The sequence below is a fragment of the Phyllostomus discolor genome, chromosome 1 (genome assembly GCF_004126475.2).
Source record: "Phyllostomus discolor isolate MPI-MPIP mPhyDis1 chromosome 1, mPhyDis1.pri.v3, whole genome shotgun sequence".
NCBI classification, from domain to species: Eukaryota; Metazoa; Chordata; class Mammalia; order Chiroptera; family Phyllostomidae; genus Phyllostomus; species Phyllostomus discolor.
In genome coordinates, this window is record NC_040903.2 from 198,918,913 (window position 1) to 198,937,652 (window position 18,740).

Here is an 18,740-nt window from a genome sequence, read left to right on the forward strand (position 1 = left end):
AGAGAGTAAGAAAACTATTTTAAAGAACGCTGTCTGAAGGGATTTATATTTAAGGGAAAATGTGCACGAAGTGAGAAGCCTTTCTTTTCACAAGTGACCCTCAAGCTGTCTCACTCTTCTCGTCACATGACTGACTGACAAAACCAAGAAAGAAGATCAAGCAATCTGTCCAATCACAAGTTAAATTCAAAATTGGGACCAGAATCCAAGTCTTTACATTTTTTCACTTATTGCCATTTTTTTCCTGAGGTTCCCTATGAATCAAATTTTCCTTTAATTATTTCAGAGATATTGTAACTTAATCTGATTGTTTTAAAATCATCAATGGCTTAATATTAGAAATGTACTTTAAGTCACCCTTCATGCTTATTTTTGCTATTCACATTATTAGCTATATTAAATGGAGATAAATGGTATTATATCAGTTTCCTCTGCTAAGAAAATGTCGGTTTTTAGGAAATTGGAACTAATTTAGATGTACTGGCAATAACTTGCCTCCTTTTCCTATACACAAGCCAAGCTTATATAGGAGGTGGTAAAGAGATTACCCCTTAGCTCGTAAGGCAGAGGTGTCCAACAGGTAGTTGTATTACAGTTTAATCAGTGATCCCAGGCCAGGTTTCTGGGCCCAGCCTTCTTGGCACTTCAAGTCAAGGTAAGAAAGGGAGGCATGGCAGGGAGTCAATGCTGACAGGCTTCCTTTCCTTTGAAGCACTAACCAGTGTCTCATGGATTAATTCCCTTCCAAGACAATGGGAAGGGGTGCTGCAGAAGTCACTACTGGCCATGCTGCTCCTTAAAAGAGCTAATGGAAAGGTGATTAAATATACTGGAGTGTGTCTGTGCCATTTCCAGACCATGAGCAATGTTGCTGGCTGCTCCCTACTCTTCCTCACGAGCTCTCACCATTACTAGTAAGAATAGTCAGTAAGCCCCTATTGTTTTTAAACAATTGCAAACGTGAAACACTAAAAATTATGCCCTGGGTTTCTTTGTTAGCACACATAACACAAATTATTTCTCCTATATGTTTATAACACTATCTTGGGAAACTGGTTGTCATCAACCAGCAAGTATATATGAAATACCATACTATAATTAGTACTAAAACACAGAGATAAAAGCAAACCTAATACCTGTATTTATCAAAATTTACCAGTTAGCTTATATGCTTTAGATATTATTCCACTAAATGAAACATGGAGGGTACCATTCCTTCTTTCATATGTTCCTTTCCTCCATTAATACCTATGGAGCCCCTATTATGAGCTCGGCATGACCTGAACACTAGAATACAGTAACATACACTCCAATGAGAGATGAAGACAAGAAGTAAGCAGAAAGACATACAGTTTACTGTCAGGCAATTATAAGTGCTACAATTAGAAAAAGTAAGATGAGAGCATTTCATTTTATTATTTTTTAAAATTTATTGATGAGAATGAGAGAACCAGATTTGTTGTTCCACTTATTTATGCGTTCATTGGTTGCTTCTTGTATGTGCCCTGACCAGGGATGGAACCCACAACCTTGATGTATGGCAACAAAGCTCTAACCAGCTGAGCCACCCCACCCTGAAGAGAGCATTTTAGACAGGGACTAGCTGACTGAAGGACATAATGGGCAGGCAGAGACCTACATGGAGCGGGGAAGAGACCAAAGGAAAAAACAGTTCCAGGCCAAGGTAACTGCAAGGGCCAAAGCCCCAAGGCAGTCATGCCTGATATGATCAGGGAACAGCAGAAAAGCCAGCTTGGCTGGCAGGCTATGAAGTCAGGGAGGTATGGGAAAGCCAGATGATACAGACAGAGTCTCATAAGCTGACAGCCATTTCATATTTTTCTTGTCAATGACAGGAAGCCTACAGGAGAGTGTCACAATATGACTTATGTTTAAGAAGTTCCCCAATCCTTACAAGAAGTTTGCCCTGGCCTTAGTCGACGTGGCTCAGTTGGCTGGGCATCATCCTGCAAACTAAAAGGTCACCGGTTCATTTCCTGGTCAGAGCACGTGCCGGGGTTGTGGGCCCTGTACTCCGCCCCACTGGGGTGCTTGGAGAAAGCAGAAGGCAATCAATTGCTGTTTCTCTCTCACATAGATGTTTCTCTTCTCCCCTTTCTCCCCACTTCCCCTCTCACTAAAATGCAATAAAATAAAAATTAAAAAAAGAAATTTGCCCTGGGGGCTCTGGCCAGGTAGCTCAATTGGTTAGAGCATCATCCTGATGCGCTAAGGCTGAAAGTTCGATCCCTGGTCAGGGCACATACAAGAAACAACCAATGAATGTATAAGAAAGTGGAACAACAAATCAATCTCTAAAAAAATCAACAATTAAAAATAAAATTTAAAAAGTCTGCCCTAGGGAAGTGCTATTTCTCTTCTTCCCTAGAGGTATAAAAGCTACCCTCAATTTGGTGTTTATCATTCCCATGAATTAAAAAAAAAATCTTTATTACATAAATACATAACCATACACAATATAGTATTTTTCTGCATGATTTTAATCCTTAAAGACCTATTATTTTGTATCTTAACAGTATATATCTGGGATTAAGCCAAGTTCATAATATAGATCAATTTATCTTTTCACTGATGTGTAGCATTTCATTGATGACTATGCCATACTGGTCATATTTTATTTTTAAGTATTTTTATTGATTATGCTATTACAGTTTTCCCAACATACTGTTTTTTTGTTGATTTTTTTTCTATTCTCCTACTAATGGACAGTTAGGTTATTTCCAATTTTTTAAATTGTACTTTTATAGTAAGCATTCTTAAACATGTCCCCTGTGCCCATCAGCAGAGTCTGTTGAGAAAACTGTGTTATCGGGTAAACTGACCCCCAAAATTCGTATGTTGAAGTCCTAACCTCAATAACTTAAAATATGTATTTTGGAGATAGGGCCATTAAAGAGATAATTAAGTTAAAATGAGGTCATTGGCATAGGTCCTAGTCCAATGACTGGTGTCCTTGTAAGAATGGACACAGAAACAGGGCCACAGAGAGAGAGAGACAGGGAGAAAAGGGTCATCTACAAGCCAAGGAGCGAGGCATCAGAAGAAACCAACCTGGCCCAAACCTTGTCTCAGACCACCTCCGTCACTATGAGGAAACACACGTCTGTTGTTTAGGCCCCGCAGTCTGAGGCACTTCGTAATGGCAGCCCTAGTAAACTAACCGCGTTCAGTTCAAACTGTGGGTCACAGCCAATCAATGGTTCATAATATCAAGTTACTGTGTTTGTGATCAGGTTATTTTAAACTTTCAGTTAAAGAATTTCATTGACTCGTCAAATCTCTTGCTACCTTCCTCTTAGAAGGTTATGTGTGATTACTTTTAGGATCTACCTGGATAATCCTCATCACCAGAACCTTAATTTACTCCCATCTACAAAGGCTTTGGCTATATAAGGTAACGTTCACACGTTCTAGCAATCAGGATGTGGTCATCTTGGGGAAGGGGCATTATTCAGCAGACCACAATTTTTTTTATCTTTACTGAGTTTACTGGGGTGACATTGGTTAATAAAGTTACATGGGTTTCAGGTGTATAATTCTATAATACATCATCTGCATATCATATTGTGTGCTCACCACTCAAGTGATTTATGCGCCTTTTGTTTTAGTTATATGTGTATATAGGTATGAAATATATAAAGTACATAAAATATACACATATTATATATGCGTTGGATTATGATATAAAATGTTATTTCTTGGTGTGGGCTGAAATAAAAGGTTGGAAAACCTCTACTCTCACATCTACCTAGATACTTAAGCAGAGCAATCATTATAAATATTCATATTTCAGCTCTTCTAGAAACTGCCAAATTGTTCTCCAAAGCAACTGCACCAATTTACACTAAAAGTGCTTGTATACATGCTCCCATTGCTAAAACACTGCGAACATTTAATACTGTCATAGCTTTCACATTGTAAAAGATGAAAACCTCGTTGTTGTAAGTTGCCATAACTCAAGAACTAGTGAGAATGAGCATATTCATATATTTATTTCCCAATCAAGTTTCTTTTTCTGTGAGTTTTCAGTTCCTATCTTTTGCCCTATCTATTGGATTACATGCTTATTTCACTGTGTATAGAAATGGTCAGAAAGCAGACTCATTTACCACTAATGATATTAAAAAACGAACCCCCAACACAGGGTTATCCCAGCCCTCTAGGGCCCTACAGTATCCGTGTATTATTTCTATAGTCAGAAGCAAAAATGATTTTAAAACAAAAGGAAAAAATACCCACTTAACGTTCCTAATGGGTCTTGAAGGTAGGCTTAAAGACACTGTAAGCTAAATTTTCTGAGATTAAATGGGTGAAGAACAAAAGGCTTACTTGCTTAATGGGCCACAAATATAAATTACATTATAGAAACCTTCTTAGGAGCTTTTCACAAGGCAACTGACTTTTGAGGCCACAAACCAGGTATTTAATCAAAGAAGGCACACCCACTCAGAATGCAAACAGTCTCTACCCATCCTTCCCAATTGGCTATTCTGCCAATAAACACTGCTGCTTTTTTTCAAAAACGGAGCCTAACTGAATGTCCACCAGTTATCTTGCTCAAAGCACTACGAAGTTCCTAGGACAGCCAGGCCAGCCTTAAAATGCGGGCAAATCTGTCTTCCCTGCATATCCACGTTCTAAAGACTATCTTAATACAGTGATTTATACATTAAATGCCGATCTCGTTGCCCAAGAATTTTTATTAGAGAATTCCTGAGTATCTCAAATGACTCTGGAATCTTTCGGATCCAGCTAGTAAGTACTGAAATGTTCTTCCTGTTGGAACAAAAGCATTTGAAACAAAAATCCAGTCAGACAAGTTGTGAACAGTTACAACAATTCTGCAAAGCCTTCAGGTCTTTTGTATTTCACCAGGCCCTGTGAAACCTGAACAGGTGTACTGGACATTCTAGCTACTCCTCCTGTTCCGGGCTCATAACTTCTTCTCCGAGTTACTGTTTCTGCTCAGTGGAAACAAAAGCTAGCAGCTATTTAGTAAACCACCCTCCATTAGCTATTGATTTGCAACCTTCTGTATAAGTAGCAGGACCAGCACTTTGTCCCTCCTATTTCTTCTGGCTTAATACTTAAAGAACATAATTTGTACCCCAATTCCTCCTTAAGACAGAATCTTACCTATTCTGGTGGCTAGAAGGCTGTCATCTTTCTAATATCTCAATAAAGGTACTACCAAAGATGCCCTGACAGGCATAGCTCAGTTGGTTAAGCGATGTCCTGTAGAGCAAAGGGTCACAGTGAAAGGTCACTGGTGGGATTCCTGGTCAGGATACAGGCCTGGGTCACCACAGGTCCTGGTTGGGGTGCATGCCAGAGGTGACAGGATGCAGAATGTTTCTCTCCCACTCTTTCTCCCTTCCTTCCCCTCTCTCTAAAAATAAATGAATAAAATCTTTTTTCTTTTTTAAAGTAGTACTAAAGAGGCTGGCTCTGTGGTTAAAGCATCTGTCTAGTAAAGTAGTACTAAAAAGAAAGGTTCAACCCTGACTGGTGTGGATCAGTGGATTGAGCACTGGCCTCTGAACCAAAGGGTCACTGATTTGATTCCCAGTCAGGGCGCATGCCTGGGTTGCAGGCCAGGTCCCCAGGAGGGGGCACATGAGAAGCAACCACACATTGATGTTTCTCTCCCTCTCTTTCTCCTTCCCCTTCCCTCAGTCTAAAAATAAATAAATTTTTTAAAAAATAAAAAATAAATAAAAAGAAGGTCCAAAACTGTCTCAAAAGCAGATATTTTTTCCTTCTACACTTATTAACTAATAAGGTAAAATGTGTATCCACATTTCACAAGTTCTATAAAGAAATTAAAGATCTAAAAAAAGTTGCTTTTAACAAGGAGCTTAAAAAAAAACCCCTAAACTCTTAGAAATTAAGATCACCAAATACTGTAACATGCTGATGAGACAATTTCCTGCAAATCCTCTAGAGGCCTTTAAAAATAGGATGGAATCATCTATCAAGTTTAGTTTTAATAAAGTCCTACAAAGAGATAGAAGGACTGAATTACATAAACCCCTAAAGGTTCCTTCCAGCTCTAATTCTGCAAAAGCTCCCAATTCTAACTCTTTCAAAGTTTCCCTAATGCTAACTGGCACCCTTTATGTCCAATAAAGGTGGACCGACCCTCTTCTCATTTTTTGAATGGCAGGGAGAAAAAAATACTGCTTTACTGCTGCTCCTCCTTGTGAAAACCGTGTCTACCGACATCATAAAAAACCAGTAACACCCTGGCCATTGTGACTCAATTGGAGCGTCATCCCATAAACTGAAAGGTTGCAGGTTTGATCCCAGGTCAGGGTACGCCTAGGTTGCAGGCTCAGTCCCTAGTTGGGGCGAGTACAGGAGGCAACTGATCGATGCTTCTCTCACATGGATGTCTGCTCCGGCGAAATTAAAAAAACAAACAAACCAGCAATGTCTACACCCATGAGGATGGTTACTATAAAGCCTTAACACCCAACACTCCTGTGATGTTTCTCCTTTATTAACTCTACTACCACACGCACACCACTTGTGACACCGGACTGGGAAGGGAGGTGTGTGTGTTTCCACACCATCCAGTGATGCTTCAACAACAACTCAGTGCCCTACAATGAACTCAACTCTAATGCTATTTACCAGGAGATATCGTCACATCCCACAGGTTAAGGGCTCAGTCCCAAAGATTACCTATCCCCCTAAACCCCAACTTCAGATGCCAATCATAGGTCTAGATTCTCAACTGGGCTTCTCACAATTAGCTACAAATCAGATTAACTCACAGGACTCAGGAAAACTGTTTACTGACTGTTTACCAGTTTATCATAAAAAGATACAATGAAAGGTACACGGAATGTGTAGTTTGAAGAGACGAGTAAGGCAAGGTGTGTGGGAAGGTGTGCGCCACCCTCCCAGCACCTCTGTGTGTCCAGCAACCCACAAGTTCTCCCGACCCCATACCTTTGGGATTTTTATGGAGACTTCACTTCATTTGCAGCCCCTCTCCCCTCTCTGGAAAATGGGAGGTAGGACCGAGAATCCCAAGCTTCTAATCATGGCTTGGTCTTTCTGGTGACCAGCCCCTATCCTGGACCCACCAAGAGTCACCTCATAGGACAGAACACTCAGAACGCTCCAAGAGATTTGCGCACTCTGTGGTCAGGAATCAGGGTCAAAGACCAAATATGAAAACAAAACATGCTCGTAATACTCTTATTACTCAGGAAATCACAGAGATTATAGGAGTTCTGTGCCCAGAACTACAAATACACACTCCTACTATCTCATAGCTACAGCCACTGTGGAAAATATTGTGGCATTTCCTCGAAAAATTAAACTACCATATTCCAACAATTCCACTTCTGGGAAATGAAAACAGAAACTCGAAAGAGATCTACTTTCATAACCTTCCATGTTCATAGCAGCACTATTCACATAGCTAAAACGGGGGAGCAATCCGAGTGGCCACTAATGAATGGCTAATGGAAAGGTGGTATGTATGTATGTATATACAACGGAACATTATTCATCCTTAAATAGGAAGAGAATTCCGATACGTGCTACTACATGGAGGAACCATGAGGACATTATGACAGAGGCAATAAGCCCATCACAAAAGGCAAATACTGCACTTATTCCACTTACACGAGGTACTTACAGCAGTCAAGCGGACAGAGACAGAAAGTAGGAAGGCGGCTGCCAGGGGCTGGAAGACGAGGGGAATGGGGAGTTACTGTTTACTGGGTACAGCGTTTCAGTTTCACAAGATAAAAAGAATTATGAGGATGGTTGGTAGTGGCAGATGCACAAATATGAATACATTTAATACCATTGAACCATACACAAAAACGGTTAGGAAAGCCCTGACTGGTATAGCTCAATGGATTGAGCATGGGCTGCGAACCAAAGGGTGGTGGGTTCGATCCCCAGTCAGGGCACATGCCTGAGTTGCAGGTCAGATCCCTACTAGGGGGGCACACAGTGCAACCACACATTGATGTTTCTTTCCCTCTTTTTCCCCCACTTTCCCTCTGTCTAAAAATAAATAAATAAAATCTAAAAAATAAAGAAGCCTACCTTTCTCCTTATTAAAAAAAATGGTTAGGATAGTAAATTTTATGTTATGTGTATTTTATCACAACAACAAAGAAAAGGAAAACGGGAAACAAAACCAAACTGTAATGTCTGGTTGTCTCACATGCCCCACCTACCATAAGATCTACTTAATCAGACTCTAAACCCGAATTCAACAAAGTGGCAGCATATACACACAGTCCCTGAGTTAAAGCAGTTCCACTTAATGACTTTCCAACTTTACGATGACGCGAAAGTGACACGCACTCAGTAGAAACCGTGCTTCAGAGTTTGAATTCTGACTTTTTCCCTGTCTAGTGAGGTGTGGTTAAGATACTCCTGTGACGCTGGGCAGCAGCAGCGAACCACAGCCCCCAGTCAGGCACGTGACGACCACCAGAGCAAACACTGGTGCTCCTAGCAAAGCACTTAACGTGTGCTCTACCTCGGACGGAGTTGGCGGGATGGAACCCCATCATCAGTTGGCAAACATCTGCACATCCATCTCTACGAACACAGAGACACAGACCCTGAAGAGGGTAAAGAAATCCTAGCAGTTTCTAACTTCTCTCCTGTTCATAAAAGACAAATGTTGAAATATGTGAGGAAATACAATTATATTGAAATATCTCGGGGTAAAAACCATGTTATAATCTACACTACTATTTTAGTAAAAGCAAAACCCACACTGTGCACTTAACATCTTATGTGTATTTTTAAGGCAAGCATATCACCCAGAAACTGCAAAGAAGAAACCAGGGCTGGAGCGCTAGCATATCACTTTAATTAAAACAAAAACAACTTTAAAAAAAAATCTTCACCCAAGGGCAAGTTTATTGATTTTTTTTTTAAAGAGAGAGAGGAAAGAAGGAAACACAGAGACACAGACATCCATCAGTTGCCTCCCATGGGTGTCCCGACCCAGAATCAAACCTGAAACCTAGGCATGTGCCCCTGACCAGGAGTCGAACCCGCAACCCTTTGGTACCCAGGATGACACTCCAACAACTGAACCACCCGGCCAGGGCAAAACAGAAACAGCTTTAAAAAATATTTTAAAGATACTCTTGCTGTCATAGTTACCAAAAATTTCTCTTTTGTTTAAAAGGAAAGAAAAAAACCCTCACAGACAACAGTCAACAGTCTGCATACACTAAGGTTTAGCAACCCCAAACATTCTTTAGGCCATTCCCCTAGACTATTCTTCCAGATGTCACCACAGTCCTTGAGTAAAATCTGTCCCTAAAACCTGTCAGGAGAAGTCAGCCGATGTTTGAGTCATACAGATTTTTAAGTTTCATTTTAGCAACGTGATAGTTCTTCACCATATTAGTCGGCAATTTCTGAAGAAACATTATGTTTACCCATGCTCAACTGTTAGGGATCAAGGGAGGGAGGAGTTTGATTTACTGCTAAATCAGAACCTAACTCCTCTGTATTAAGCGAAAAGAGCCCTTGACCACAGAGCAAGGCAGAAACGTGGTCACCTTTCTCTCGGTTTCCTGTCCCCCTTCAAAGAGCCCACTGGTTCACCTGCAGTGGATTTTCCCACTCCTCCCCGGAGGTTTCCCTGTCACGCTCTATACCACGATTTCTTCTCATTAGCCATGCACAGGGCTAGAAGACAACTCCTTCCACTGCTTATAATGAGCCCATTCTTATCATTTCCTCTCTCTCACAATTATTGCTTTAAAAATGAAAACAAATCTACTGAACTTGTGCATTACATTGCCCCAGGCCTCACAACTTCTGGGGAGGGCGAGTCTCTTGGAAATACTCCCCAACTTTTACAGTCTTACTCTCTCAACATGAGTTGGAGAAAAGCTTTATTTTCTGTTTCGCACCAAATAGCAACAGGCCCATCCATAATATCTACTGTCTGCGGGAGGAGACGGCCAGACATTTACGTTAAAGCCTAACTAAATCACAGCAGTCACAAGCCTAGCACAGGGGACAGACTACTTTTGGGGGGGTGGGGGGGGCGGTTTCCTTCGTATGTGAACAAGGTTTGTAAGTATTCAAGTCGACTGCAAACATCACAGCACTCTCCTCCAGCAACACCGATCTAGCATCCTTTCAGCCAGTCTGTCTTTAAAAACACGTTTCGGCACCCTATGTCCGTCCAGAGAAATGGAAGGTTAATAATTACTGTCTTGAACTAAGAACTTCTCAAAATATTTCAGAACTGCCTGGACCTGGCTGGTGACTCAGCCTTGGTTAATTAGTACAGTCATCACAAGTCACCCCAGGTTAAACAATCCCCTTGGGAGACAGAACTGTTGCTCAAAGAGTCAAAGGGACAACGAACTCCATCCACCTGGAGCCGGGACGGGGTCTCCCCACGGGCTGGGAGCCTACTGCTTCCGAGGCACCCGGCCGGGTTCGCGTCCAGACCTGAGCTCCAACGTCTAGCTTGCAGAAGCGGGAGGTATGTGGTAGGAAGCGTCTAACTACGTTTCCGCCTGGTACCTCCCGCTCACTTTCTCTGCCTCCGGAGGACCCCAGGACGGTTTTCCTTGGGGAGCTTCAGGACTCGAAAAGACAGCAACCATCTCGAAGGTGTGAACAAGGGGCCCCGAGAGAATCAGGAGCCCCCGAAGGGTCCTCCTGGGTCCGAGGAGTCACCCCCTGCCCCCAGTGGAGGGTGGCCCGCATTTCTGGCCAGGTCGGGTAGAGCAAAGTACCCAGGCTTCGAGCACACCCCAAACCTCGGGGGAGCAGGGGAGAAAGACCCCAGGCGTGGGGAGATGGGGGGAGCCCCTGTGCCGCCCTTGAGGCAGGCCCGGTCAACACCGGGACGCCACCGCCAGCACACCTGAGCCGTGCCGGACGGCCGCCGGGGTGGCGGTCACCGCGATTTCCCCCAGCCCGGCCGCCTCCTCAGCCGGCTCCGTACCGGCGCGCCAGCTCCCGGGGTCCGGCCCACAGCCCCGGCCCGGCCGCCCGGTCCCACCGTACCTGACCGGCTGCGGCGGCAGAGACGGCAGCGCTGCTCCTCACGTACCCATTCCGCACTTCCCCGTTCGCCACGCAGCCGTTTGCCCGCACCGGGCGACGGCAGCAGCAGCCTCCGGGCTCCGGCCGCATGGTCCAGGCAGCACCAGGCGCAAGACACTCTGTAGGCGGCGGCTCAGGCAGCAGCGGCGGCTCCAAGTCCCGCTCCGCACCCCACCCACCTCCCCGAAACCGGAAATGGCTGCACGGTGTCGCCAATTCCCGGGCGTCACATGGGGGCGGGGCCCACTCCCGCAGAGGCTCGGCCGCCCACGGGAAGACCGGGTGGGGGCGGGCAAGAGGGTCGTGAGCCTAAGGACCGCTGACCAATCTGGAGGAGGAGGAGGCGGACCCCATGCTGCTCTCTGGCCAGTCACAGGCGAGAGTAAAGAGTCTTGCCTGTGTCCAGGGCTTTTGGAGGGACTCGTGGACCTGGCACCCGATTGGAGGTCCTAGTCGGGTCGTGGGAAAGGCTTGGATGCTTAATGGTCCACACTGAGAAGGGGGCCAGGAAAAAGTAGCCAATAAGAGTGTGAGGGAAGAAATTGGGGCGGAGCCCGTCTCTAGAGCGGGCTCCCTAGTTCTCCTGGACAAGTGGCGCCCCCTCTCCCTTGCCACTGGGTAAATTCTCAGTTTTAATTCCAGGCCAAAAAAAGACTCCTTAATTTACTTACTGGGTGTTAATGGAATAGCCTTTCTGACATTGTCTCACCATCATTCGGTATACGTTAACATATTTCTTTTTTTCTCCACCTGCCAACATTTTTCTCATATTTTTAAATATTATTTTTCAATTACAGTTTACATTCAATATAAGTTTGTATTAGTTTCAGGTGTACAGCATAGCGGTTAGACAATCATAGACTTTACAACACATTAACAGAATTTCTTAAGTAATAATTCAGACGCCTCTGCCCTTCACCCTGTCCCTATCAGTGTTTTCTGTACAATTTCCTTTAAAGAGTACTTCCTTGAAAGTCAGGAAACCTGGTCTCCTTCCCACTCCTCCAATAAACATACACTAAACCTTGAATATTTAACAACTTTGGCAGTCACATTCTTTAAAATGGAATTAATACTTCCTGCTTCATAGACTCATTGCAAGAAATATTTTAATAAAGCATCGTGCACCTATCATAATACCTGGCCACACTAGGAGCATTATAAATACTGTATTATTTTCTCACCCCTTTAATTCTATCTTCCCACAGGGGTTAGAAAGAAAGGAAGTGGATATACATTATAGCAAGAGACTTTTGGTTACCCATAGAGAATTTAGTGTCATAGTTAAGGGTATGGACTCAAGTCAGGCTGGGCTTGAATCCTGGCTGCACCACTTAATAACAGAGTGGCCTCTACATGTCTTCATCTGTTCAGTGGATAATAGACATCTTGAGGATTTAATGGGTTAATACATGTAGTATATTTTGTAGACAACCTGGTAATTAGTAAACATTATCAAGTGTTGGTCATTATTAATTGCTGAATGTGCCTATGAGAGCCCCTGCATTTTTCCCCCTCACCAGGAGCTTTAGAAAGGGGGTCCGACAAGTTAGCAATGTTGCATAATTTGGGAGCTGGGCAATCTAACAGCAGGTGGGCAGAACACATATCCTCTGAGCCAACAAACAACACGATCCCAAAGAACCGAAGTTTGTGATTAGATGTATGAAGTGAAAAAAAGAAGCATATGGTTTGTGCCTCACATTCTAGTGAGAGACAAGATGCGTACATAGTAAACAACAGTAAGAGGCAGTGGTGAGTCTAGTCTTTCTACATAAGGAAATTTCAGGGCAGAAATTTGGTTGGAAATATGGCTAAGGGATTTTAATTAAAATTTAGGTAGTGGGTTGAATGAATTTGGAGAAGACTTGAGAGGAAGATGTGGGATGAGCTTAATCCTGAAGGATGATCAGGATTTAGAAAGCTGGAAATGAGAAGCAAGAGGAGGATGTTCCTGGGAGAGGGAACCTTCAGAAGCTCGGGCATAGAGTCCGTAAAGAGCAGAGCCTTAACTTGGAGACTAGGAGTACAGGAGCCTGACTAGTTTAGAGGAATCTTGTTAGCCAATCCCTCCCCCTGGAGGGCAGGATACCAGGTCCTTGTCTGGTTCTGCCACTTACTCACCATGTGTGGTCTTGGACAAGTCATGCAACATCAGCCTTGGTTTCTTCACCGATCTTATGAAGTCAATACTTTTGTGAGCATCAGTGATACACTACACAAATGGTCTGATGACCTCGTATGCCATTGCTAAATCACACAAGGGATGCCTCAGAAGGCGGCAGGAAATACCCCATCCTTCATGTAGGCAGAAAAACAACTCCTTCCAGATGTGCAGGCAGCCTGATCATCATTGTATGGAGTTCACACGCAAAGTTCTGTGCCAGGCACCAGGGTTACAACTCTTCTCTTCCCCCAAGATTGTTCAAACCTCCTCAACTGCGAAACCTTTCTTGAACCCCAACCTCCCCACATGAGTCACTTTCTTCTCTGTGAACTTTATACACCCTCATGCAAGCATATGTTACATTGCTTTGGGATTTTCTTTTGAAAGGGAGGTTACAGAGTGGTGAGAAACCAGATCTCTGTAGTTGGACAGGATTGGAGACCCAACTCCAGCGCTTAAAAGCCTGTGACTTTGGCAAAGCTGCCTAACCTCTCTGTGACTCGGTTCCTTCATCCATAAGATAGTACATACCTAATAGAGTTATGAAAATTAAGTGAGAAAAATATTTAGTACCAGGGCCCATCACATAATGTTCAGTAAGTGTTGGCTGTTATTAGTTAAATGAGTGAATTATTTGGTAAGTGAGTGAATGGCTGAATGAAAAGATCTATACCCCAGCTAGACAGAGAGCAGGCTCCTTGAGTTCAGGGAATTGCCGAATTCATTTTTGGGTTTGCAGCACCTAGAAAGTACCCAATAAATAATGAAAAAATAAATGGGCGAATAAAGGAAAATGTGGTCCTGACTCCAAGGAGCCTTCTATCACCTGGAGCCTGTGTTAATTAAGATTCTTTTGGTTGACGATAACATAAGCCAATAATAGAAAGCTTAATCAAGAAAGGCAAATTTATTGAAACTCTCCTCCAGATAGGTAATATTGGAACCCAGAAAAAAATCTCAAACCTCACCAATGAAAATCATAGACCTTTCTCCTAGCATCAACTTACTTCTGAGCCTTAGCTCTCAGCAACCTACAACTTTCATCTTTTCTAGGTCAGACTTGTAAAGTCCCAGAAAAAGAGACATCTGATTGGCCCAGTTTAGGGTAAGATGTCTAATGCTTGACCAATACCACTTAGCTGGAGGAGCAGCCCACCTGCACTGTCAGATAGGGGTCTTGGTTGCATGCAATGTTAGCTGATTCACACAAAAGAGAATTCATTAAAAAGTTATTAGCAGCCTGGACCTGGTTGCTAGCTGAGGGACCAGGCTTAGAAAAGGCAGTAAGGACCTCAGTGAGGGTTTGTGGCAGAAATAGGCTGGTGAGCTCAATACCAAAATAAATGAGCTCCAGCCAGCCCTTCCATCCTTGAGCCGCTTGTCCAAGAGTCAAAGTCGTAGGAGAGATCATCAGAATGACAGAGGGGAGGTGGGACAAACAGAAGAAGGATATGGTTTCTTCACCTTTTATGTGGTAGGTGCTTACCAGGATTCACCCTCCCCCAAAGAGGACATAAAATGAGGAGAGCATTTTCCCAAAAGGCAATTGTGGACCTTATAGAAAAAGGGAACAGATGTTAGACAAGCAAAAATGACCAAAGTTCACATTATCTGTTAAGATAGCAGATTTAGAGACAATCTGTTTCTATGCAAAACCCTGGGTTGGACAACTCAGAGTTATTATCTGATCCTGACTCTGAGAGCATCATTTGGTTTTCCCTTTCCAAATCTTTCATGCCTCATTCATTCTGGGCATCATATTAGGTATTACAAATACAATGATAAGGAAAACAAAACGAAACATGGTATTTGTTCTCATGGAGGTATAGTCTTGATTTAGAAGAAAGGCATCTGTTATTTCCCTTTTTATTACTCCTAATCTAATACAATCAATAAAAGAGTCTACCTCTTCTCTCCTTAGGTTTCTGGCCCTACTTTTGCTGGAAAATCTTAGATCACATTTTTGGGCCATTTTCAGTGGCAATATATGTGTCTACAAAACTGAGTCAGTCTAGGGATCAGAGTTTAGAATTGTAGTATCATTGCAAGGCCTGGGGCCCTTTTCAAGGCATGATTGCATTCAAATAGGAAGCTTTAAGAGGAATGATGCTTTCTGATTGGCTCAGAGTGCCTGCTGAGCATCCACTAGCGTGATTTTAATCTGTGTCTAACAAGGCATTTGCAATTGGAGCTTGGTGATAAAACAGATGAGTGCACCAAGAATAGGCAGCTAGAACCTGTCTCTTAATGGTAGGTCTCTGCCCTCTTGTTTCCTGTGCCCCAGAAGTACCTCAGAGCCTCCTACTCAATTGCCATGCCCCACACTGCCACCCTGGACTTCCTGTGGGTACTCACCGGCTGACTGTTGCAATCATCTGAGGCTCTGCTTCAGGAAGTGGACTTTTACTTCTGGCTCCAGGAAGGAGGAGAAGGGGTGGGGCTGCACATAACAATTATGTTGGTGATGGTATTAGTCAGGACTCTTTTGAGTTGCAAGTTTTGAAACAGAATTCGAATTGGATTAAGCATAAAGATTTATTAGCTTACATACCAAAAAGACTAGGGGTAGCTCTAACTGGATCTAGGTGCTCAAACCATGTCATCAAAAATCTGTCACCATCCTTGGTCTGGTGTCCCAATAAATTGGGTTCATTCCTAGTTAGGAGATCAGCATGTGATGGTAAATATGGCCCATGTCTGGCAAGCTTGCAGTCAAACAGCTTTAAAACATCAGCTGAGGGAGTGCCTCTATGCTAGACTCCCAGGGAGAGTCCTAGCTGAGCTTCCATTGGTCCACCTCAGGTCACATGCCTCAGGCAAATTTTGCATTGATTGGTCAGGCCTGAATCTTGTGCCCACCCACTCTGCCAGTTCTGAGCCACAGGCTCTGAGAATGGGAGACCAAAGATCTTCCAAGTGGAAGAGATGGGTGCTGTTACCAAAAAAGAGGTACTAGAGCCCTGGCTGGTGTAGCTTAGTTCATTGAGCATGGGCCTGTAAACCTAAGTGTCACTGGTTTGATTCCCAGCCAGGGCACATGCCTAGGTTGCAGGCCAGGTCCCCCAGTGGGGGCATGCGAGGGGCAACCACACATTGATGTTTCTCTCCCTTTCTTTCTCCCTTCCTTCCTCTCTCTAAAAATAAATAAATTATTTTAAAAAAGGTACTAGGCAGGAATAAACAACAGATGTCCATTATACTACTTATGTTGAACATTATAATGATAACAAGAAGCAAGAGGTAGGAATGCCTAGGAGATTCTCAACATTTTTGGAAGATGTTATGAGAAATTCTAGCTTAAGACTCTCCCTCCTCCTCAAATCCAACCTCCAAAATTTACCCCAAATTTATATTTACTTAAGCTGATTAGAGTGATTGATAACTTACCATCTTCATCTTCATCAAATCATCATCTCAAGGCAATTAATAAATATCCTCTGTGTATATAGTTGTATAAGAAAAAAAGAAATGTCATCTCTACAGAATGAGAGTTTACTCTTTAAGAGAGCATTAATAATGCCAAAGGTTTCATAGCCAACCACACCAGCCTTAAATATGTTATGTATTCCCTTTTAAATTACACAAATTGAATCATACTATGTGTAAACTATACCTCAATAAGAAATAGTTTAAAAATGGCAAATAAGAAGGTTCCTTGGTTCCTAAGCAATGTGGTATATGCATTCTATGGAGTGATGGCATTTGCACATTTAAACAGAATAGGTTTAAGGTCAGGCTGCCATTTCTTTTACACATCATTAGAAGCCCTCTAGCTGTCTTCCCCACCACTCTCTTTATATTTACTTGGCAATGCTACATATTCTTGGACAAAGTAGCTTCCTATAAAATGGCCTTTTACAGCTCTTCCCCCAACCCTCAATATTTCCAAAAAGTTTTTCTCATATTTTTTCCTGTTCTGTACCACCCCCACAAAGCCAATAATTTTTGGAGCCTAATGTCTAGGAGAGCCATTTAACCCTGTATGTGAAACTAGAAAAGACAGTGTTTGTGCTGCCTGTCACTACCAGAACCAATAAGCAGAGACAAGGACTGAATCTTTATGGGAGCTTTATTCAGATGCTGGTGATCCGAGAAGATGGCACATTATGTACCCTAAAAACCACTGTAACTTCTCATCTCAAGCGGACATTTTTACGGGAAGAAAAGTGTAGATAAGGTGTTTGGAAAAAGGTTGTTCAAATAAGAGCTGCGGTTGGGTGGTGATTTTCTTAATATTTCTTTATCTACTGATCAACAATTCTTTTTTTTAATTAATTAATTTATTTTCAGAGAAGGGGAAGCGAGGGAGAAAGAGAGAGAGAAACATTGATTGGTTGCCTCTCACATGCCCCCAACCGGGGACCTGGCCCACATCCCAGGCATGTGCCCTGACAAGAATTGCCCTGGTCATCTTCTGTTTTGCAGGATGATGCCCAACCCACTGAGCCACAGCGGTCAGGGCCTAATCAACAGTTCCTTATCTGCATCATGGAAATTCCTTCCCTGGAACGTGAGGGCTCAGATACCATCTTGCAGACCCCCTGGGGCACAAAGGTTGAGGTGCTTGTGGACCTCCTGAGTCACGTAGGTCGTGAGTTCTGGTTCCTAGAACAAAAGCTTTCCACATGCGTCATGCCTATCAACTGTACACCTTAATGTGAAAAGCCTGGATATTGTCAAGATGGCAACACTTCCCAAAGTGATCTATAGACTCATGTAACTTCTACCCAAGTCTCTGCTGCCTGTTTTGAAGGCATTAACAAGGTAATCCTAATATTTATAGGAAATGCAAAAGGCTCAGAAGAGTTAAAACAATGTTGATGAAGAAGAACAAAGTGACAGGACTCACACTTCCTGACTTCAAAACTCATTGCACAATTGCAGTCATCAAGACAGTAGGCTGGCATAACAGTAGGCCTATAGGTTAATAAGATAGAATTTAGAGTCCATAAATAAACCTTAATATTTATAATCAATTGATTTTTCAACAAGAGTACCCAGACAATTCAAGGAGGGGAAAATGGTTTTTCAACAGCCCCATGAATCATAATTGGTCTAAGCTAATCTTGGCAACCCAATTCTCTTTTGCTAGGCACTCACTCTTCCGAACTCTCTTGCAAGTAGAGTAAATACGTAACACAGTTCTAGCCATAAGATATAGGAGGGAGTCTACTGTGGAGACTGAAAAAGAAGGATTTTTCTTTTCTTTTCTTTTTTAAGATTTTATTTATTTATTTATTTATGGGAAGGGAGAGAGAAAAAGAGGGAGAGAAACATCAGTGTGTGGTTGCCTCTCATGTGCCCCCTACTAGGGACCTCGAAACCCAGGGGTGTGCCCTAGGTCAGAAATCGAACCAGCAACCCTTTGATTCACAGGTCAGCAGTCAACCACAGAGCCACACCAGCCAGGGCAGATTTTTCCTTATTAATAAAAATTAAACCTCTGTCCCATCTGCTCCCTTCCTTCCTTCTTGATGCAATGATG

The 18,740-nt window shown here is 42.9% G+C and overlaps 1 protein-coding gene across 1 annotated transcript in view; it reads right to left on the bottom strand.

Moving 5' to 3' along the window:
- Nucleotides 1–11,354, bottom strand: part of SPTLC2 (serine palmitoyltransferase long chain base subunit 2) — a 100,291-nt gene extending 88,937 nt beyond the window's left edge. Inside the window, exon 1 of the mRNA XM_028507075.2 lies at nucleotides 11,050–11,354. Within this exon, the coding sequence (XP_028362876.1) occupies nucleotides 11,050–11,178 (129 nt within the window). The 5' untranslated portion in view covers nucleotides 11,179–11,354. The remainder of the gene's footprint in view (nucleotides 1–11,049) is intronic.
- Between the last annotated feature and the right edge of the window lie 7,386 nt (nucleotides 11,355–18,740).